The following is a 21,936-nucleotide window of genomic DNA, read 5'->3' as shown; positions in this document are numbered from 1 at the left end:
TAAGACCCAAGTTGATTTGTCTTCGATAGTTTTCTCCATTAAAAGAAAGTGTTTAAATTCATAATTCGAATGAATTTAATCACTTTTATTTCTTGTAAATTAAATAAAAATAAAAAAATTATTTATTATATTTAAAAGGAAAATTATTTTATTCATTGGCAGTATATTTTTAATATCCTTTGATAGAGGAAAGCACAGGATGTTCCTATGTGTTATCTCATAAGGTAAGAACCCTGTATCTAACAGGAAAGAGTTCACAAGCATCTACTTTCTTAGAATTTCCAGTTGCACCGAGCCCTCCTGCTGTCTCATTGAGAGTGGAACAAATAGGAACTATTTCAGACAGCAAATTTACAAAAATGTTGTTGAAATATGCAAGAAAACTTGGGATTTGGGTTTAAAATCCCAGAAATTGCAACCTTTGAATTACTATTTTCCACCATTAAAAACCTGTCCTCATGAAGAGGACTGAGCAAGGACAGAGCTTTGAGCTCTTGGAGAATTAAAAGAACCATCGTTCACATAGATGATAGGACACCAATGAGTATTATACAAATAAGATGAACAGAGAGAACAAACCATGCAACACAAGAACAACAACTACAAATTTCAAATAAAAAAACATTGAATACAGATTGCTACAATTCAGTCACAGTGCCAAAATAAATGAAAACAACATCATCAAGATAACAGTTAGACAATTACAGTGGCGCTGTCTTGCAACAAGTTAATGCCCAAATCACATGAAAGTTGGACAATGGAGTGCCGACCTGCCAAGTCAATCCAAATAGATTTTCATGTTTATTGTCTTAAGATAATAATACTTGGGAAATGCAATAGATAATGTAACAATAATAACAAAAACAATGAACAAACTGACATATTTCATTATGGAAAGGGTAGACCCAAATGAAAAGAGAAGAGATTTATGGTAGAAATTACCAACTCACCACAACTACTTTGGGCAAGGATGATGCTTTCTGTGAAAGAACAAACATTAGACATTCCGTACAGCTCCTAAAATATTCCGATGGAGAGTACATGGCGCACTTTATAAAAATCCTCTCCTTCCCTTCCATCTCTAACTCGAATCCTCTCTACCAATGATCTGTTCATACCATGTAAATACATTTCCTGAAGAGTAGTAATATACCTCAACCCTTCTGGAACCATCTTCAAGCCAGGAACAACAACCAAATATAAACTACGAAGACGTGGCATTGCCCCTTCTTCTATTTGCCACTCTGCTAAATTTGATCCATAGATATCAAGAGAATCAAGTTGAGGAAACCCATTGACAGAGCAAGACATTTTAGTTCCCGTATATGATGAGTTCTTCAAGATAAGAATCCTCAGATGAGGCAGCTTTTCTAGTACAGGCATTGGATCCTCATTAATAAGCGATTGCCACAAAGTCAACTTGCAAATGTTTGTTGGAAGAAATTCCAGAACATGATGGCTCGAGTTTGGGTCTTCTTGTATCTGCCCACGTAAGAATAGTTTGGAGAGGTGATGACATTGAGAAAGTTGCTCCAATTCTGGAAATGGAATTGATCCATCTAACAACATGTGCAATGAGCGAAGGCGGCGTAATCCAAAACTAGGAGATTTTAGGATGGCCTCAACGTCTTCTGATCTCCCAAATTGTATTCCTAAACTCTGAATATTTGTCAACTTGAGCAATGCATTGTTTTCAGTCAAATTCTCAATCCTTATGTACTTCGAAGTTTCAATATTTTTTAAACTATTTCCTTGGGAACACCTTTTTATTTCAGGCCATTTGACCGGCCAGTTTCTCCAATGGCCGGTTAGTACAAGATGCCTCAAGCGTTGCAACTTGGATAAGACACTAGGAATTTTCACTGAACAACCGGGAACTTGGATAAATAAAGTGTGTAAATTCTTCAACTTGCCAATAGAACGTGGCAAATCCACTCCTTGACATTGAATACCCAAATACCTTAAATGACACAGATTACCAATTTCACTTGATAGAGTCCAAAAATCATTTTTTCTCAAGAGTTTCAACACTCTTAGGAATCTAAAATTAATGCATTTTGATATGTGTAGCCTTATCAATCCCTCATCTTGAAAGAGTAAAAGAGAACGTAAGCTTAGACATTTTCCATTCAAGGAAACATACCTTTCGTTAAGATAGACAGCAATCCTGCGCCCCTTGGGTACTGTCGCCACGGTTAGATCAAGAGAACGATTCTCATTTCCATTCATCGGTGGTTGAATAATTTGAAAGAAATTCTCCTCTTGAGCTTTTGACACACACAAGTCTCTTAAGAGATCATGAATACGACATGTTTTCACACTTGTCCCTCTATGACCCCTTCTGCTAACTTGAACCAAACATCTATTTATTAGCTCTTCTAGGTATTGTTCAGCTACATCCTCCATCAACATTTCTCCTCCTTCCAATGATGGAGAAATAAAACCTTCAGCAATCCATAACCTAATTAATTCCTTCTTTGAAATCTCTGAATCTTCTGGATAATGACCAAGATATAAAAAGCATGGTTTTAAATGAAAGGGCAACTCATTGTAGCTTAAAGCCAAAATCCCATTAACTCCACCATACTCTTGTTGTTGGACCTTGTTCAAGTGAGCATTGATGTTTTTTTGCACCATCTCCCACTCATTCCATGACTTCTTTGTTGCAAGTAATCCTCCCAATACAACAATTGCAAGAGGTAAACCTCCACATTTCTTCAACATCTCCTTTCCTAACGTCTCAAATTCTTTTGAACAAGCATGAGACTCCATCTTATTTTCCGGAAATGCTTTCCTTTTGAAAAGCTTCCCACTTTCATCGCCCGTAAGAAGTGAGAGCTCTATTGGCGAGCTACGAGGATCAGCAAGCATAGCAACTTCCTTATTGCGTGTTGTGAATAAGAGCTTGCTTCCTTCATTTCCTTTGGGAAAAGCAGGTTTAAGGCTGTCCCAATCCTCATATCTCCATATATCATCAAAAACCACCAAATATCGTTTATCTTTCAAGACATCATAAAGCTTTTCTACCAATTCATCTTCTTTGAGTTTATCGATTAACTCTCTGTCTTTTATTGACGGAGACAGAATCTTTATCAAGACTCCATGGAGAACCTCTCTTGGCTTGCATTGTTGGGATATGAAAACCCAAGCACAACAATCAAAATGTTTCTTCACATCATTGTGGTTATATACTTTCTTGGCAAGAGTGGTCTTACCTATGCCCCCCATGCCCACTATGGAAACAACATGGAGTCTATCCTCTTTCTTCATTAATTGATCCATAACATCCCTTGTGCTAACCTCCAAGCTGACAACATCATCTTCTTCAACATGTGGGTACGATCTTCTTAACCGGTGCTGCATCTCAGCAGCAGAATTAGAGCCCTCTCCTTCCCTTGATATCCCAAAAACCAGAAGAGTTTTCGAGATATTCTCAAGCTTGGTTAGAATAGTATTGACCTCATTCCCGATTTTGTGAGTACTGGAAAGGGTTGTAAATCTCTTGATGATCGTACAGAAGCCTCCTCGATTTGCAACTTTAAGAATATAAGAGTCTATAACATCTTCAGCATCATAAGCAAGATCTCTGATTTCCCTCACCCGAGTTCGGAGACGTTCATCTTGTTCCTGCTTACGGTCCACATCTTTCAAGAAGCTCTTCATCCGCTCCAGTTCACCCTTTAGGCTCTCAACTTCTTCTTTCACATCATTCAAGAAAAGGGCTTCATGAATGAGTAAATCTGCAATTCTTTCAATGGTAAGCGAGACGATTGACTCTGCCATTTTTCTTTCGAAGGTAAGATGGAAATGCAACAAGGCAGTGTGGCTGAATTTGAAAGAACAAAATGGTTAATTGCACAAGTCGAAGGGTTTTGGAGGAGAACAATAAATCAGGCCGTATCAACAATTTCTACACAATTTTTTGAATTTCTATATGTATTAGCTTCAGCTGGGTACCTATACTTGCCTTAGTTGATATTCTTTTCTTCATATTGGACAAGGAAAAGCAAAAGGACAAAGAATCTCTTTTCTTTACTTTGTTTTCCAGGAACTACAAAAGCAAAAGGACAAAGTGTCTCTTATTCGTTACTTTATTCTCTACTAATTTTGTCCCACAAATTCAATAGGATTCGATGCCATACAGGAAGGAAGAAGTATAGGTAATTATCAAACACTGTTTTAATAAGATTCAATCGTCAATTACTTGTCATTGGTGTTAGATGAATTGACATAATCCGAGCCTGGCATGCAATAGCAAGGAAAATTGCTTGAGCATTTTTATTGTATCACTCTTATCTTATCTTTCATCATTTATGACTCTGTAACTAAGTTGATGATATAAATTATTTGTTAATGTATTTCCATTTCTTTGTTTAATTTTGTGATTTTTTGAGAATTATTATTCTATACACTAGTAGCGATCTCTTTCTGGGTGTAGTCTTATTCTTTGTTAGTCACATAAATGAAAAAAAAAAAAGTAAATAAAAGAAGAAAAAGACAAGGAGAAAAGAACAAATTCAGTTTTGGTGCTCAGAGTCTGTCTATCTAATTGCCCTTTTGTTTTTAATGGAATCTGTAGGTTGTCTTCTTAAGGAATTTTTAATAATTCAAATAAATTTAATCAATCATCTGATAGATTGACATTGCTTAAGCATCAAGCATATTGCACTAGGGTTGGAATGACAAATAACATGATCATTTGCAGCTATCATGGAAGTTACGCCACTCTTTAACTCCATTAATCCAACAATCTTGAAAACTGAGAAGCCTTCAGCAACAACAGTTTGTCGTGACTACCAGAGAGAAGTTGCCACCCTAAGAATGAAGAGTAGAGGTGAATTGATGTTCTTCATTGATCTCAGGACATCACCCATAGTTAGATGCAAAGGAAGCAGTTCTACAAGGACGACCTAGTCGATCAAACAAGACATCAAAGTCTTGTTTAGCATTTGCCTTTGATTCTCAAACCGTAACTTTTGACAGTCAATTCAATACCAAACACATTACATTTGGCATTGCGCTGGCTTGCAAGCTCCCAGTTTTGGCGGCCAACTCAATGTCAAACACATCATATACTCGCAGAACAGAGGAAAGAAAAACAGGAAGACCAGTAATGAATCATTTTTCCTAAAATCGCCATGCTTATGTGCATAAGGAGACATGAAAGTAAATTTACAAAAACATTGTTGGAATTTGGGTTTAAAATCCCAGAACTTGCAACGTTTGAATTACTACTTTCCACCATTAGGCTATCTGCAGACCTTTCTTGAAGAGGAAAGAACAAGGAGAGAGCTTTGAAATTTTGCAGGATTAAAAGAATGACAAGCCATTGTTCACATAGCTGATAGAACCAATGAGATTCAGTATTATACAAATAAGATGAACAAAGAGAACAAACCATACAACACAAGAACAAGAACTGCAAATTTCAAATAACAAACATGGAATACAGATTGCTACAAATTATTAGTAATTCCAAAATAAATGAAAACAACATCATAAAGATAACAGTAAGACAATTACAGTGGCGTTGTCTTGCAACAAATTAATGCCCAAATCACATGGAAAGATAGCCATTTGAGTGCTGATTGCTCATAAAATTCAGCCATCGATTCTTCAAACCTGCCAAGCCAATCCATAACCATGTTCATGTTTATTGTTTTAAGATAATAATATAACAAAAACAGAGAATAAATTGGCATAATTTGTTATGGAAAGTATAGACTCAAATGAAAAGAGAAGAGATTTATGGTAGAAATAACAAACTCACCACAACAAAATTAGAAGTTCATCAGTTCAGCGAATCCACGTGTCAATGATCCGGATGGAGAGTATATGGCGCACTTTATAAAAATCCTCGCCTTCCCTTCCCTCTATAACTTGAATCCTCTTTACCAGTGATTTCCTCATCCCTTTTAATTTCATTTCCTGAAGAGTAGTGATATACCTCAACCCTTCTGGAAACATCTTCATGCGAGGAACACAAGTCAAATGTAAGCTACGAAGACATGGCATTGCCCCTACTTCCATTTGCCACTCTTTTAAATCTAATGAATATATGTGAAGAGAATCAAGTTGAGGAAACCCATTAGCAGAGCAAGACATTTTAGTCCCCCTATATGATGAAGACCCTAAGCAGAGAATCCTCAAATGAGGTAGCTTTTCTAGTACAGGCATTGGGTCTTGATTAATGTGCGACTCCCACAAAGTTAACTTGCAGATGTTGGTCGGAAGAAATTTCAAAACATGATGGCTCGAACGTGGGTCTTCCTGTATTCTCCCATGTAAGAATAGTTTGTAGAGGTGGTGACATTGAGAAAGTTGCTCCAATGTTGGAAATGGAATTGGTTCCTCTAACCTCATGTGCAATGATCGAAGGCGGTCTAATCCAAAGCTAGGGGATCTTAGGATAGTCTCAACATCTTTTGATCTCATAAACTGTATTCCTAAACTCCGAATATTTGTCAGCTTGAGCAGTGCATTGTTTTTAGTCAAATTCTCAACCCTTATGTACTTCATAGTTTCAATATTTTCCAAAGTGTTTACTTGGCAAAACCCTTTTATTTCATGCCACTCGTGGGATCCATACTTTTTGAATCCATGGTAGTAGTTTAGTAGAAAATGCCTCAGGCGTTCCAACTTAGACAAGACATTAGGAATTTTCACTAAAAATTCCACTTGGATTGATAAAGTGTGTAAATTCTTCAATTTGCCAATAGAACATGGCAAGACCAACTTCCTGCATTTTAAACTCAAGTACCTTAAATGAAAGAGATAACCAATTGCACTTGGCATAATCCATGAACCAACCTCTCTTAAGAGTTTCAAGATCCTTAGGAATTTAAAATTATTGCATTTTGATATGCGTAGTCTTATCAATTCCTCATCTTGAAAGAGTAAAAGAGAACGTAAGTTGGGACATTCTCCCTTCAAGGAAACATACCTTTTGCTAGGATGAACAACAATTCTACGCATCTTGGATACAGCAGCAACAGTTAGATCGAGAGAACAATTCTCGTTTCCATTCATCGACGGCTGAACAATTCCAAAGAAATTCTCCTCTCGAGCTTTTGACACACACAAATCTCTTAAGAGATCATGAATATAACATGTCTTCACACTTGCCCCTGTATGATTCCTTCTACCAACTTGAACCAAACATCTATTTGTTAGCTCTTCTAGGTATTGTTCAGCTACATCCTCCATCAACATTTCTCCTCCTCCCAGTGATGGAGAAATAAAACCTTCAGCAATCCATAGTCTAACTAATTCTTTTTTTGAAATCTCTAAATCTTCTGGATAATGACCAAGATATAAAAAACATGGTTTTAAATGAAAGGGCAACTCATTGTAGCTTAAAGCCAAAATCTCAGTAACTCCGCCATACTCTTGTCGCTGGTCCTTGTTCAAGTATGCATTGATGTTTTTTTGCACCATCTCCCACTCATTCCATGACTTCTTTGTTGCAAGTAAGCCTCCCAATACAACAATTGCTAGAGGTAAACCTCCACATTTCTTCAACATCTCCTTTCCTAACATCTCAAATTCTTTTGAACAAGCATGGGCCTCCATCTTATTTTCTGAGAATGCTTTCCTTTTGAAAAGTTTCCAACTCTCATCATCTGTAAGAAGTGGGAGCTCTACTGGGGAGCTGCATGGATCAACAAGCAGAGCAACTTTCTTCTTGCGTGTTGTTAATAAGAGCTTGCTTCCTTCTTGCCCTTTGGGAAAAGCAGGTTTAAGACTATCCCAATCTTTGTAACTCCATATATCATCGAGAACCACCAAATATCGTTTCTCTTTTAAAACATCATAAAGCTTTTCAACCAATTCATCCTCTTTGAGTTTATCGATTAGCTTTCTTTCTTTTCGAGAAGGAGAAAGAACCTTCATCAAGACTCCATGGAAAACCTCTCTTGGCAAGCATTGTTGGGATATGAAAACCCAAGCACAACAATCAAAATGTCTTTTCACATCATTGTGATTATATAGCCTCTTTGCAAGAGTGGTCTTACCTATGCCTCCCATGCCCACTATGGAAACAACATGGAGTCTGTCCTCTTTCTTCATTAATTGATCGATAACATCCCTTGTGCTAAGCTCCAAGCTGACAACATCATCTTCTTCAACATGTGGGTACGATCTTCTTAACCGGCGCTGCATCTCATCAGTAGAATTAGAGCCCCCTCCTCCTCCTGATATCCCATAAGCCGGAAGAGTTCTCGAGATGTCCCCAAGCTTGTTTTGAATAGCTCTGACCTGCTTCCCAACTTTGTGAGTGGAAAGTGTTGTAAACCTCTTGATGATCTCATGGAAGCCTCCTCGATGTGCAACTTCAAGAATATAAGAGTCTATAACATCTTCAGCATCATAAGCAAGATCCCTGATTTCTCTCACCCGAGTGCGAAGACGTTCATCTTGTTCCTGCTTACGGTCTACATCTTTCAAGAAGCTCTTCATCCGCTCTAGTTCAGCCTTTAGGCTCTCAACTTCTTGTCTCACATCATTCAAGAAAAGGGCTTCATGAATGAGTAAATCTGCGATTCTTTCAATGGCAAGAAAGACGATAGCCTCAGCCATTCTTCTTGCAAAGGCAAGACAATGAAATGCTACAGGGTGGAAAGACTGAAAAGGTGAATTGGGCAAGTCAATGGCTTCTGCTAATCAATTACATATACTTTAGTCAATATTTGTGACTCCCATTTAACATCAATTAACTCAATTTCTTCCATCTGTTTGAATTGCAGCACAAACTAAGCACAAACCCAAAGCTTCAATAAAGTCAAAACAATGAAGGACGTCCTCCCTTTGAATAACTTGGTTGGTCCCTGACGGTTTTTTCAACAAAAGGAACATTGACTTATTATTTAGTATATTAATTTTGAAGGATTCATTGCCTGCAAATATTGACTAAAGTATGTTATGTAAATTAAATGACTGGAAGAAATTATTTACTATATTAAAAATGATAAGTATTTTTATTCATTGAGGAAACATTTTCAAAAACCTCATAGAGTGTTTCTTTAGTTATAATTAAAATTTTAATAAAATTAATATAATTGTTCAATGGACACGTATCAATTATATAAGTTCTGCTAATCCTATGATTTAATATGTTTACTATTTTTATAAAATTTCAAATCCAAATATTTTCTTTTAAATTTAAACTCCTAAAACTGTAATTAAGAATTCAAAACACTACTATTTATCAATAAAATAATAATTCGATAAAAAAAATCGTCACACATTGCAATAAATGAAAAAATTTAAAAAGAAAAGATATCTTGGTTGGTTTTTTCCGAATTAAATTTTAATAATACTATATATTGTTCCCATTTTTTGGCTTTTTATTATTTAATATGAAAAAAGTAAAAAGAAAATAAGAAAAAAAGCCCACCCAAGAATAATCGTGGCCCAACAAAGGCCCAAATCCACAACCCAATTTCACTTACCGATCTTTCCTGGACCCTAAACGCTTATACATCAAATTTACCGTCTATAAACTTCAGCCGCTCTAGATATAAATTCCCCAAGTCTTAACCCTAATTAGGGTTTTAGTTCTCTCTCTGGCAGTCGCCCTTATCAGGACCGAAACGAAAAGGCATCAGCTTCCAAATCGGAAAAAATGGTGAAGGGGCGCCAAGGAGAGCGAGTCAGGTCCCCCTTTGATCTCTTCATTTCCACTTTCAAAACCCCAATTTTTTTTTTCAAATTTCCATTTTAAGCTAGATTTAACTTACTCTTTTCATTTTTAATTGTTTTGTTGTTTCGGATTTGCAGACTCTATGTAAGAGGAACCATCTTGGGTTACAAGAGGTAATTAAAAATTCCATCTTTTTATTGGCTTTCATTTTATTGTTATTTTGTTGATTTTAAGATTTTTATTGGGAATTAGGGAGATTTTTTTTAAGGAAATTGGATATTTAGCTAAAAGTTTGACTAAAGCTAGCTGATTTAATTTATGTGGCTGCTGAGAAATATAGAAGAACAGAAAAAAAAAAGTTGAAATCTTTATTTGTTGAAAAAAGAGTAAAGGAAACAAGAATTAAGTCGCATTTATTTGGAGAAGTTGGGTATTTTTTTGGCTATTGGGTCAGGCCGGTGACTTCCTTTTGGTGAACGTAAATTAGGTGTTGGAGAACAAAGGGTGTGATTGAAAGTTGTAGGTTTTGCTGTATATAAGAGAAAGCACTTGCTTTAAATGAGGTTTTAGGGTTATCTTGTGTTTTGTGAAATGTTGAACCGAGTGGCAGAAGTGGAAATTGATGTTAAGAGTTTTTTCTTTTTTGGTTGGTGCTTATAATTTGTTGGTGGTGGATGGTTAGGTCGAAGTCGAACCAGTATACAAACACTTCATTGATCCAGATTGAGGGAGTTAACAGCAAGGAGGAAGTAGCTTGGTACTGTGGCAAGCGAATGGCCTACATTTACAAGGCTAAGGTGAAGAAGAATGGCTCACACTATCGTTGCATTTGGGGAAAGGTTACTAGACCTCATGGTAACAGTGGCGTTATTCGTGCTAAGTTCAAGTCTAACCTTCCCCCTAAATCCATGGTAAGTGTGATATTGTTGTTTTTTAACGGGTTTATGTTTTGCTTTTTATCTTACATGTATCATTTGGTTTCTTTGCAGGGAGATAAAGTTAGAGTCTTCATGTACCCCAGCAATATATGAGGTAATATTGACTGTCTAGTTTATTATCTTCTTAGTTCTGTTGTAGGTTCTTGAGTTTGCTGCTTGTTTTTAGTTGTATGTGACTAATCTTCTTTCAGTTTTAGAAAGTAACTTTCTGTTTTAACATTTGCTGCTTTACAGTCAAGTTAATCTTTAGGGTTTATCCATTCTTAGGTGCTTTTTGTGTGTCTTTGTGACAGTTTTAATTTTGGTGTCTATTTCTAGCGATCTGTGCAAATCTTACTTTGGCAATATTTATAATGATTCATACATGCCTTTTGCATGAACTCGAAGCGATTTGTACGGCGTAATTCATTATGAAACTGCTACGTTACCTGTATGGCATAATTCAGCTCTACTAATTGTTTTGCTGTTGTTGCGTTCTGCTTGTGTCTTTGCAATCTTTGTTGTTGCTGTGGTTAACACAATTTGTTATCTTTTATTTTGGTACATGCAATTTATCTGTTAACCTTGTTTACCCTCTACTAATTATGTATTGTTCCTCGTTCTCTGCAGTTGTCTAGATGCCAGATGGAGTTCAATTGATGACTCGAGTGACTCTGAATTTTCACTTTGTTTTTATAAACTTAGTTGAATTGTTGTGTGTTTTGGAACAGTCATTTTGTTTGTTTAGGATGGTGGGTAAGACTCTGCGTTTCTTTACATATTTCTATCAAGGATTTTCCAATGAAGTTTTGGGTAATTAATCATTTATGGAACTGAATAGCAACTTTGATCTACTGGAGCATGTATCATAATCTGTTTTAGCCCTAACAACTTCATTCATTTCTTCCAAAAGCATGCATGAAAATCATTTCTTCCCAGTCCCAATTTGGATAATCGAATGAGGACATTGATGGCATTGGCATCATTGTAGGAGTTCTATTTGTGATTAAACCCGGAAGCTTGATTTATACACTGTCAAAAATGGTGGGTTGATCTTTAAACAAGCTGAGGAAAGTGACCTTGTAATCAGGCTGCAGAAAGCATGTGATTGAAATGCTGTTGTATTTCGTGGTTCTTGAGGAAATCATGTGTACATCGAAGCAGTTGGGAGATCAAGTATGCATGATGCCCTGCTACCATGAATTAAAGTAAGGTATAGATGAAGAAATGCAGGAAAGAGGTAGGAAAACGTGTGCTAACAGGCTTAAAAGAAAGTGGAAGCACAGATTTTGAGGAGTTGAGCAGGGCACTTTGACATTCACAAGCTACTCGCCCATGGTAGCTAAAGATGGAAGCTTTGGATCAAAGCATGCTCTTTGCCACTACGTGAAAATTGGCATGGCAGCTGATGAAGTGTCTAAAGCATCTTCTCTCCCTCACGTTGCATTCGGTGCAAGGAAAAGAAAGAGGAGAAAAAAAACGATTACTATTTATTTATCAAAGTTTAATGTAAAATTTTTCACATGAAATGATATAATTATTCAAATATAGAAGATAAAGGGCTGGAAATTCAAGTAAAACCGAATACCATTAAATATCTCTAAAATTTTTAACAATGAAATGAGATGATTATAAAATTTTAGTAAAATAAGCTGAGAGAAGATATAAACACGAAAACCATATAAAATTAAACATCGTAAAAAGTTTTATAATGAAATGAGATAGTGATTCGAACATCGAAGATAAAGGAGTGGAAACTCAAATAAAACAAGTCAGAGAGAAGATTTAAACATGAAAATTATTTAAAATTAAACGTCATAAAATCTTTTAAATAAGGATTGATTGAATTAGAATGATAATAAAAAGTAACGGAACAAAGTTAAACTCTCGTAAGATGAGTCGAGAAAGGATCTAAACACGAAAATCATATATGTTTTTATCGTGTAATACAAACCTTAACAAATATATACATGCAAACGTGTAGGTGACAAAAGGACTTGAGGGTTGGGGGGTCGGACAAATTCCAATTAGACAAAAGAAATTTGGCAGAAGATTAGGCTGGCAACGTGAGTTGCATTACGCCTTATTATACACCTTCTTTGTCTGCTAACTCTATTTATATATTAGTACATTTTATGCACGTGGAAACTACTAAATAGTCCATGAATAATACTATAAATAGATGTATATATGCAACAAATGTTTTTTTTTTATCTCATCAGAAAAATAATAATCAGATGATTAAATTATTATTATTATTATTCATTTAATACGATACTAGTTAGACAATAAAAACGACATCTTTTTAATTTAGTAGGTAAAGATATTCTTTCAAAACCTATATATAGACCCTTTGGTATACTCACTAGCATAATTGAAAGGTTAAGGACAAAATTCGTAGGTCAAATTGAATTTCATAATCCCTAGTCCCAACCAATGTTTTATTAAAAGAAAAAAAAACCAACTAATTAATAGAAAAATAGAGATTAAATCAGATTTCGAGTTCAAAAATCTGATTTTTATGTCTATTTCAATACAACATCGGATAATAAATATAATTTACTTTTAACGCTTTTCGTTTTTAAAGTAGTTTTAAATATTAATTTAATAAATGTAACAGGAAAGTGCACAAGCTTTAATTGTTATAGCATTTAATTGAACTAAAAAGAAAAGCAAGACAAAGACTTTACATGTTACAAATTCTTGATTGAGATTGGAGCTTCTAGCACATTTTTAGATTGTATTCCTAAATTCTTAACATAAGAATATTTATAAAGTAAAAATTAATCCAAAATATGAAATTCGTAATTTGATAAATTTGATGAAACCGTAAAATTTTTCGAGAAATTTTTTAATCTAAAATTCTACTCAAAACACAATTTCCTACCAACTATAACGAATATCGCCATGATGACAAGCGCGTGTAAAATAAATTTTGTCAAAACAAAAAATAACATTACGTATTTTTCTTTTCGATAAAACTCGAATTGAAAAGAAGGAATGAAAATAAAAAACTCGGAAACTAGAGTGACCAATTCCAATAACATGTAAATAATTATTTTTTATATCCAATAAGTTGGCTTTGGCCTTTTAAAGATTTCTCAAGTAAATTACATGCAAGCACGTGGAGAATTGTTGATAATCCGACTTGGTCTCCATAATTAAGCCGGCTTCACCCTCTTTGTTGTTGCCTTAATTAAACAAACGATTGCATGAAAATCCAATTTTGCAATTAATTTTATCTAGTTATATCATTTAATGATTATATTAGAAACAAAAAAAAAACCCAAATACATAGCTAAACCCACTTGAATCCGAAATAAATCCGATAAAAGAAATATCGCGGGCAACTTTCCTATTATTGCACACGCATCAAAAACAAAAAATCGATTTATAAATTTAAAAATAAAAATGTTTTCTTGATATTTTTTAAACATTATTATCGTAATTATAATCAATTTGAAAATAAATTCAAAATCGTACGCTTTCGGAGAAATTTGATTGATTGATTTATCATATAATATACAACTTTCCATAGAGCAATCTATGCACTTTTGGATTGAACTTGAATTTCATAACCCGCATTCCACGGTACAAAGGTAAGAACCTAAGCTTTTGTAGAAGTTTAGTCAAACCTAATTTTGAGACAAAGAGGAAAGAATGGAATGGAAAAGAGACAAAGATAATGAAAGACAACAAACCTTTGATGTATATGTCATGAATATGGAAAAGAAAGGATTGGCTCAATAGGTAATTTGTTCTTCTACCTCGATAAATGATTTTCGATTTCGAGTTTTATTATTGATTTTTCGTTAACGTTGATTTCGAATATACGATCTTTTATGTTATCTTATCTCGAACCTTCTTTTTTGTAATCCAAAAAAAAAAGAGAGCCTTTTGATTCATTTGATAAAGAAAACTAAGGAAATCTTGGGGTCATAGGCTAAGTGTTGCTTTGGTTGGACAAAAAAGGGTTTGTTCATTGCATGATCCAATATTATAGCAAATGGGAATTCACATCACATGGGGTCACATTTACATAATCTTTAGAATTTAATTAAAAATAAATAAATTAACGGCTGCATTTGTACCGACCCTTGCACCAAACTTCTGTTTACTTGGTATACTCTTGTAAACGTGTTAGGGTATTTTTCCATAGACTGTGGTCCAAGTTATGGAACTGGCCAGAGGTGTGATATTGACCCATATATCATGGACTAGGTTTTTTACTCAATTTGACTTGCAAACACATTTAGGAAGACAAATTTCGATTTTATTATTTCAGATTTTGAATTTCGATCCCCTATAGGTAAATTACCTCACTCGATATTATATCTTGTATCGACAAAAAAAAGGAAGTATTTCTTTTCATATAGTACATCGTAACTATGCACGAATAATATATAAACTATGTAATATCTTAACTTTAATTAATTAACTATTTTTGGTAATTGCATTTAAAAAAAAAAAACTATTTTTAGTAATTAAGCTACACATCTAGCTTGATTTAAACATATCATATACTATATATGTATATATATGTTTAAATTTGAAAGAAACAAAATACTAGTCTTAAATTTGGCAATTGTCACTTCCTAGCATAGAGAATAATCTTTATTTTTTAAAAAAAATACTTTTACTTTTCTTATTTTCCTAAATTGAAATTAAAATTTCAATTTTATGAAAAAGGAAAATAATATCATTAAATTTTGTACAACGTAAAAAATTTGACATGTATCCGCACGAACCTTATAAATAGGCAAAATAATTGAAAGTATGAGATTTTTTCTTCGACGATTTTAAATTTATAAAATCTTAAAATTAAACATAAAATTTATGATACAAAAGAAGATTTATATATACAAAATTTTGATAAATTTTGATTATTAACTCAAGATATGGAAGGAAAGTTCATCCCTCTTTCCCTAAATCATTACATTAATTAGTTTAAAAGTTTTCTTAAACTTCTTACAAGTCAAAGTCTCCTTTCCTTATACCATACAATTCCCACCATTAACATTAGACCTTTCAAGCAACCCTCCAAATAATTAAAAAACAAAAACAAAATACTTAAAATAAAATAACCCATTCAATAATTAATAAAATTAAATAAAATAACATAAAAAAAACAAAAACACAGACGCGTTTACCTCCTCTTGCTTTAAAATTCGTTGTCTCTCTTCTTTCTTCTTCTCTGAGAGAAATTTGCAGAGAGGCAGGCACATTCTTTTCCTTTGGTCTTCCTCAAAACCCGAAAGGTTTTTTTTTTTTTTAAAAAAGGAAAATTGAAATTCTATTTGTTGTTCTGTTTTGGGTTCGTTCATTTTGTAATGAGAAACTTGTATCAGATCCATGGATGCTAATTCCATCGAATCATCTGAAAAGAATCCTTTTTCTCAACAAAAAAAACCCATAATTTCCCAAGCTCAAACCAGATCCACCTTCATATAATCCCAATTTCCTTCCTTTTGTCAACACCCACTGTTTTTAACCACAAAATAAAGATACCCAGATCTTCAAAACCCCCAGAAGGACCATGAAGAACCAATCGAAATTGTTCACGATCGGGCTGGTAACGGCCTGGTACTCGTCCAACATTGGTGTCTTGTTGTTAAACAAATATTTACTAAGCAATTACGGTTTCAAATACCCAATCTTTTTAACCATGTGCCACATGACAGCTTGTTCCTTGTTAAGCTACATCGCAATTGCATGGATGAAGATGGTTCCCATGCAGACCATTCGATCTAGGGTTCAGTTTTTCAAGATCTCGGCTTTGAGTTTGGTCTTTTGTGTGTCGGTGGTGTTTGGAAATATCTCTTTGAGGTTCCTGCCGGTTAGTTTCAACCAGGCTATTGGGGCTACGACGCCGTTTTTTACAGCAGTTTTCGCTTACTTGATGACATTCAAGAGGGAGGCTTGGCTTACTTATCTTACCCTTGTTCCTGTTGTCACTGGGGTTATCATTGCCAGTGGGGTATGTATTTCGATAATTTTTGTTTATTTTTTATTGGTTAATGAAACTGTTAGCTTTTCTTTCTGGAAATTGGTTGGCTTTGTTCTGTTGGTTTGATATCATTTTTAAGTCATGATAGAGGGGTTAATGAACATTATGGCTTTGTTTTATTGAGGATTTAATAGGAATGTGGAAATAGGGTTTGCTTTATTTTGTTGAAATTTGTATTAATTTGACTGCAAATTCTGTTGGTTATATATTTTTTATTGGCTAATGGAAATGGTAGGCTTCTTTAAGGCGGATTTGTTGAGGATTTGATAGAAATGTTTTAATGAGTTTGCTTATTTTGTTCAAATATGTGTTCATTTGCTGATTTGTTAAGCTTTATATTTTTATTGGTTCATGTAAATATTAGCTTTTTTTATAATTTACGGAGGATTTGAATGGAATGTGGGAATGGATTTGCTTATTTTGTTGAATTTGATGATTATAAGTGATAATTGAGAGGGAATTATGTGGGAATCTGATGGTGATTCCCCCATATTATTGAGGCTAATATGATTATTTTTTTTGTGAGATGAGAGGTTCAAATTGTCATCTAGTAGTAAAGAAGTGGATTCTTAAGAGTCATTTTGATTTCATGAGCATAATGTAGCCAAAAGAATTGATTAGTAGTTGAAGGGATTACAATACCTCAAAGTTAGAATTATGAGTTGTAAGTATTTCCTTTAAGCTCTACTCAGTTTGCTGAAACAAGGAATGGAAAGAAAAGAACTGCAAGGTTTGAAAAATTAGATATCGTGTCATTTGGAACTTATGGGAACACCAAATTTTTAGCTTGATTTTGGAGGTTTTCCAATATCAATGATTACATTTTGTGGATTTTCTTCGCGGGATTCAAATAGAATGAAAACCTTGTTATTGTTACGATTCATCAGTCATCACTGCTTCTCTTAGAACTGCATCTTTTCCTCCTTTTCCTTTCTCTCCTTCCCCCTGCATTTCTTATTTTGTACATTTTGGTTGTGGTATTTAAAAGTGTATGGTCTGGATTGCTGCCCCTCTTTTTGATTTGAAAATCTTCTAATTTTATTCTTTTAACTTTATAAATTTTAAATTTGTGTTCTGCACTATTATTATTATTTTATTTCATTTAACTAATCTACCTCATTTTTCTTACATGTCCATAGGGTGAACCAAGTTTCCATCTATTTGGATTTATCATGTGCGTTGCAGCTACAGCTGCTAGAGCTCTCAAGTCAGTTTTACAAGGCATTTTGCTTTCTTCTGAAGGGTGAGGAACTTTTATTCCTTATGCTTCTGCTTTATCGTTGATGGCTTAATTTTTATATATTTACTTTAGTTCAGAGACTAGAAATGGGTACTGAAAAATTCTTGTAAATCTATTTTAGAGAGAAGCTGAATTCCATGAACCTCCTTCTCTACATGGCTCCAATAGCTGTTGTATTTCTACTTCCTGCAACACTCATTATGGAAGAAAATGTGGTTGGTATCACCCTTGCCCTTGCCAGAGATGACATCAAGATCATTTGGTATCTACTATTCAATTCAGCACTAGCATATTTTGTGAATTTGACCAACTTTTTGGTCACGAAACACACCAGCGCCCTGACTTTGCAGGTATGAAATAGATGATACTTGTTGCAGGCTTTTCTCGACTTTTTTCCCCATATTCCCTGGCTTTTAGGAATTTGCTACAGTTATTTTGTTTCTTTTTAAGGAAAATAAAAGGTGAAGAGGATGGGTTGTTTAAATCTTTTATGTGGTATGAAATTAAAGTAACACATAAGTAGACTTATTAGAAAAGATCAAACAAGAAAGTGATTCTGAGGGTTTGACTGCTTTGAACTCCTATTAGTATGAATTTAACCAATTTAGTTGTTTATAGAAACCAGCTTGGTTACCATAAGTGTTAGACTTTAATTTAAGCCTTTTTTTTTTAAAGATACTGAGATCTTTGCTCTTGCAGGTTCTAGGAAACGCAAAAGGAGCTGTAGCTGTGGTGGTTTCAATTTTAATTTTTAGAAATCCAGTCTCTGTTACTGGGATGCTTGGTTATTCACTAACAGTCTTTGGGGTTATACTCTACAGTGAAGCCAAGAAACGAAGCAAATGAGACATTATCCTTGGAACACCTTTATATGCCTGTGATCTTCGCATATTTTGTTTCGATCATTGTGAGGACAGCGACAATGTTCAAAGAGGCAAGTTTGGGGCATGTGGTAGCATATGATGCCATGGATTTTGCGCCCTAGATTCTTTTTTTTGTTTTCCCTGGAAGCCCGGGAAACTGGTTTTCTTTTGTATCGGCAACAGCTGCAGGATTTAGTCAAAAATTAGAGAACTTCCAATAAGTGACTGATTGGTCTCTATCATTCCCAGCTTGGGGTTGTAGAGGAATATCATTTTATGTTTTTTATTCTTTCAGGAAAGGGTTGTAGAATTGGTCTTTTACACAATCGATCTGTTATTAACATTTCTAATATTGATTAATTAATGAAAAAAAAAAAAAACCTCATAAGTTTTACCATTTTGATGTGTAATGCTTTAACACAGGTTTCTTGTATGTTAATTATGGATGTATGATGATGTGATCAATGCCATGAAGCCACTAGTAATATTCATGATGGCCATAATGACACATTGTGAGAATGATAAGAATTTCCAAATCATCCTTTGTATTCACAAACTATTGGAAAACCATTGTTCCATACATATCAATCGCTAAGTTACGAACATCTGCACATCCTCAATCCCAAAACACTGTACGGAGATTATACAAAAAATTTCTGTGATAGTTGGATGATGGAGGTAATCTATAGTCAGACGCAGCTACTCAACATCTATAACTTCAACCTCCGCCTTGGCTTCTACTTGAGGCTTAGTTGCATCAGTTTCTGTCTCCTCTTTAGGCTTTATCTCAGGCTTAGGCTTGGTCTCCACCTTTGTCTCATTTTCATCATCCTTTCCAATCGTCTCCAACTTTATTTCACTGCCCTCTTCGATTCAATCTCCTCCCAGGTTTGATCTTCATCTTAGGTTTTCTCTCTACTTTTCGCTTGACCTTCACTTTAGGTCCAGTAACCTCCTCTTCAATCTTGGGAGCCAAGTAGAACCCTCTGTAGTTCAAGAATTGCAGGAAGGAGGAGCAGCTAAAGCTCATGAGCTTACTCTCAAACTATATGAAAGTTAAAACATACATGGGAAAATATATCTCATTGAATTCTCAACAGTTCCGAACCCCCAGGACGGCCACACAGCTGGTATCGCTCTCTTCTTTCAACGTTGGTTCGCTTGATAGATTACGGGCAAGGGTGGTCAAGTCTGGATCATCTTTGTGCTTGTCCCAGGCTGTTTCAAACTGTTGACCTTTGCATCTAAGATTACAGGGACAAGAGAATTAGGGAAACGGGACTAGAGATTGTTTTAGAAATTCTTGACAGATTTCGAACAGAATAGTATACAATGACTTACTGCTGAAGCATGATCAGTATATCAAGAATATCTGTTCTAATTTCATCACGTGCCGTTCTCAGTGCTGCTTCTTTGAATAATACAATAAGTTCATCTACCAATCTGAACATTAGGGATGCAAACAAGATCGAAAACCATAGAGAGCAGAATCCAGGAAGTAAAGTCAATTCAATTGAAAAATAAATTCTTTTAAGTTATTATACACTATTAAGAGACAGCAAGTGGCAAATTTATAGAATCTTCAAACCAGAGTTTGCAACAAACAGAAAGTGGCAGGAAAAGAATTATAACAGGTTTTGATATAAATTCCCCCCAAGAAGTTTAGAGCAGCTGTAGGTATGTCTAGAACGAATTTCAAAGAAAGAAATGAGGTTGATATCTTAAAATGAGGCAAAATTAAGTTTCTCCATTCTGTTTCAATTTTTATCATTTCAGCAATCATCGAGCACTGTCCATTGTGAGACAAATTCAGTGTTAAAATGCCATTTAAAACAATGGAACAAATTAAAGTTCTGTTCCAACTACAAAATCACCTAACTATAAATCAAAAGCAAAGGTAGAGCCTAGTTACTTAATTTACCTATCAATATATGGTGTGTTCCGTATCCATGTTAACCTAATAACTGTTTGGACCCGTTTGAGAACCTGCAGAACATTGAAATGTTAAAAGGCGGTTTCATGCCCATAACTTTCCAAAAACACCAGCAACTGGTAATTATTTCTTAATCTGGACCAATAGTTAAACTGAAATTTGCTGCACATACAATAATCTTACCAGTAGAACTGTTTCATCATCAACATGCATCCACCGGAAGAAAAGTGGGAAAATGCGCCTAAAATGGGCTAATAACACAAGGCCAATAGCATTGAAGATTGGCTCAATAAATTGAAGCCATGCAATACATCGCTCCTTATTCCTTGGTTGCCGCTCTAAATGACTCAACATCTCATTTAGCATCTTCTCAAACCTAGATAAAAGCAAATGATAGTGAAAAAAATTACCCACCAGTGCAACAAAGGTGTGAAGTATGTACCCAAGATATGAACAACGAAAAGCCGGCTATGTGTATCAAGAAAAAACTATCAAAAACAGCAGAATGAAGCTAAATTAACATTACTAAGCAAGAGTGCAGGACAACACCCTAGCAATCCTGATATCAGCAAGGAAAAAAGGGTCAGCAATGAAATTCATACTAAGACCAAGCACATAGCCTTATGCCCTGATCCTAAAGCCCCCTTTGGCAATCCAATCGGTCTATTGATAGAAATCCATAAATTTTTTTCTTGATGCACCTATTAAGACATTCAAATCCACAATTATTCATTACAACATAATTATGCACAATTTTTCCCTTCCTATACAGTTATGTAAATGACAATTGAAATTGCATAAGAGCTCCCTAAACTTAATCAACAAACACAATCAAGAGATGAAGAAAACAATTAATACCATGAGCTACGGGGATTATCTCCTTGAATGCAAGTCACGAGTAGCACCGACATCTCCACTACATACTGCCATATCTCATCACTAGAAGCAATGTTCTGGCAGCAGGCATCAAGAATCACATCTCCATACCAACCAAGCTCAGGTGCATTCACATTTTTTGCTACATGTATGAAACTAATCATCCCCTGCCCCTAAAAATAACCCGCGAAAAAAAAACAAAAAAGAAATTAATCCCATTTCTTAAACACAAAAACTAATAGTAATTATGAAAGATTCAAATTAGAAAAATGCTTACTTTCACCTCGGGTGACCAGTGATCAAGACAAGTCAATGCACAAGGAACAACCAAATTAACCATTTTACCTAAATTTGGATACTCAACCTCAAAAAAGAAAAGACTTTCAAGTTAAAATTAAAAAGCAAAAAAAAAAAAAAAAATATATATATATATATATATATATATATATATATATAT

The 21,936-nt window shown here is 34.6% G+C and overlaps 5 protein-coding genes across 6 annotated transcripts in view; 2 read left to right on the top strand and 3 right to left on the bottom strand.

Moving 5' to 3' along the window:
* LOC18585959 (probable disease resistance protein At1g58602) lies at nucleotides 575-3,915 on the bottom strand. Of its 2 annotated transcripts, XM_018129457.1 has the most exons (3): nucleotides 2,144-3,915; nucleotides 951-1,960; nucleotides 575-770 (listed from the first exon to the last, which is right to left on the bottom strand). In XM_018129457.1, exons 1-2 carry the CDS (start codon nucleotides 3,781-3,783, stop codon nucleotides 1,018-1,020), a joined length of 2,583 nt encoding a protein of 860 aa, XP_017984946.1. In that variant the 5' UTR covers nucleotides 3,784-3,915; the 3' UTR covers nucleotides 575-770; nucleotides 951-1,017. The 2 variants fall into 2 exon arrangements, with proteins under 2 accessions (XP_017984946.1, XP_017984945.1); XM_018129456.1 differs by having other exon boundaries at nucleotides 951-3,915.
* LOC18585957 (putative disease resistance protein At1g50180) lies at nucleotides 5,482-8,627 on the bottom strand. Its single transcript, XM_018129454.1, has 2 exons — nucleotides 5,771-8,627; nucleotides 5,482-5,622 (listed from the first exon to the last, which is right to left on the bottom strand). Exon 1 carries the CDS (start codon nucleotides 8,578-8,580, stop codon nucleotides 5,797-5,799), a length of 2,784 nt encoding a protein of 927 aa, XP_017984943.1. The 5' UTR covers nucleotides 8,581-8,627; the 3' UTR covers nucleotides 5,482-5,622; nucleotides 5,771-5,796.
* Nucleotides 9,506-11,414, top strand: LOC18585956 (60S ribosomal protein L35a-1). Its single transcript, XM_007009051.2, has 5 exons — nucleotides 9,506-9,657; nucleotides 9,781-9,816; nucleotides 10,326-10,554; nucleotides 10,633-10,675; nucleotides 11,191-11,414. Exons 1-4 carry the CDS (start codon nucleotides 9,626-9,628, stop codon nucleotides 10,672-10,674), a joined length of 339 nt encoding a protein of 112 aa, XP_007009113.2. The 5' UTR covers nucleotides 9,506-9,625; the 3' UTR covers nucleotide 10,675; nucleotides 11,191-11,414.
* On the top strand, nucleotides 15,714-19,067 carry LOC18585955 (probable sugar phosphate/phosphate translocator At3g11320). Its single transcript, XM_007009050.2, has 4 exons — nucleotides 15,714-16,537; nucleotides 17,707-17,810; nucleotides 17,929-18,157; nucleotides 18,507-19,067. The coding sequence occupies exons 1-4, from the start codon at nucleotides 16,097-16,099 to the stop codon at nucleotides 18,651-18,653; spliced, it is 921 nt and encodes a 306-aa protein (XP_007009112.2). The 5' UTR covers nucleotides 15,714-16,096; the 3' UTR covers nucleotides 18,654-19,067.
* LOC18585954 (uncharacterized protein At2g39910) overlaps nucleotides 19,187-21,936 on the bottom strand; it is a 3,402-nt gene continuing 652 nt past the window's right edge. Inside the window, exons 3-8 of the mRNA XM_018129164.1 lie at nucleotides 21,757-21,843; nucleotides 21,462-21,652; nucleotides 20,787-20,979; nucleotides 20,592-20,656; nucleotides 20,012-20,113; nucleotides 19,187-19,914 (exon numbers count right to left, since the gene is read on the bottom strand). Of these exons, the coding sequence (XP_017984653.1) occupies nucleotides 19,764-19,914; nucleotides 20,012-20,113; nucleotides 20,592-20,656; nucleotides 20,787-20,979; nucleotides 21,462-21,652; nucleotides 21,757-21,843 (789 nt within the window). The 3' untranslated portion in view covers nucleotides 19,187-19,763. The remainder of the gene's footprint in view (nucleotides 19,915-20,011; nucleotides 20,114-20,591; nucleotides 20,657-20,786; nucleotides 20,980-21,461; nucleotides 21,653-21,756; nucleotides 21,844-21,936) is intronic.

Source organism: Theobroma cacao, chromosome 10, assembly GCF_000208745.1.
Source record: "Theobroma cacao cultivar B97-61/B2 chromosome 10, Criollo_cocoa_genome_V2, whole genome shotgun sequence".
Lineage (NCBI taxonomy): Eukaryota > Viridiplantae > Streptophyta > Magnoliopsida > Malvales > Malvaceae > Theobroma > Theobroma cacao.
The sequence above is the reverse complement of the archived record's forward strand: the minus strand, read 5'-3'. Positions and strand labels throughout refer to the sequence as shown.

What these genes read in the sequence shown, in the direction of transcription:
- LOC18585959 (XM_018129456.1), bottom strand. Translation starts at nt 3,783, where the DNA reads ATGGCAGAGTCAATCGTCTCGCTTACCATTGAAAGAATTGCAGATTTA.
- LOC18585957 (XM_018129454.1), bottom strand. Translation starts at nt 8,580, where the DNA reads ATGGCTGAGGCTATCGTCTTTCTTGCCATTGAAAGAATCGCAGATTTA.
- LOC18585956 (XM_007009051.2), top strand. Translation starts at nt 9,626, where the DNA reads ATGGTGAAGGGGCGCCAAGGAGAGCGAGTCAG. An exon ending in CGCCAAGGAGAGCGAGTCAG is followed by an intron (nt 9,658 to 9,780) that starts GTCCCCCTTTGA and finishes TCGGATTTGCAG; the next exon opens with ACTCTATGTAAGAGGAACCA. An exon ending in ACCTTCCCCCTAAATCCATG is followed by an intron (nt 10,555 to 10,632) that starts GTAAGTGTGATA and finishes GTTTCTTTGCAG; the next exon opens with GGAGATAAAGTTAGAGTCTT.
- LOC18585955 (XM_007009050.2), top strand. Translation starts at nt 16,097, where the DNA reads ATGAAGAACCAATCGAAATTGTTCACGATCGGGCTGGTAACGGCCTGG. An exon ending in ATTTTGCTTTCTTCTGAAGG is followed by an intron (nt 17,811 to 17,928) that starts GTGAGGAACTTT and finishes AATCTATTTTAG; the next exon opens with AGAGAAGCTGAATTCCATGA. An exon ending in CCAGCGCCCTGACTTTGCAG is followed by an intron (nt 18,158 to 18,506) that starts GTATGAAATAGA and finishes TTGCTCTTGCAG; the next exon opens with GTTCTAGGAAACGCAAAAGG.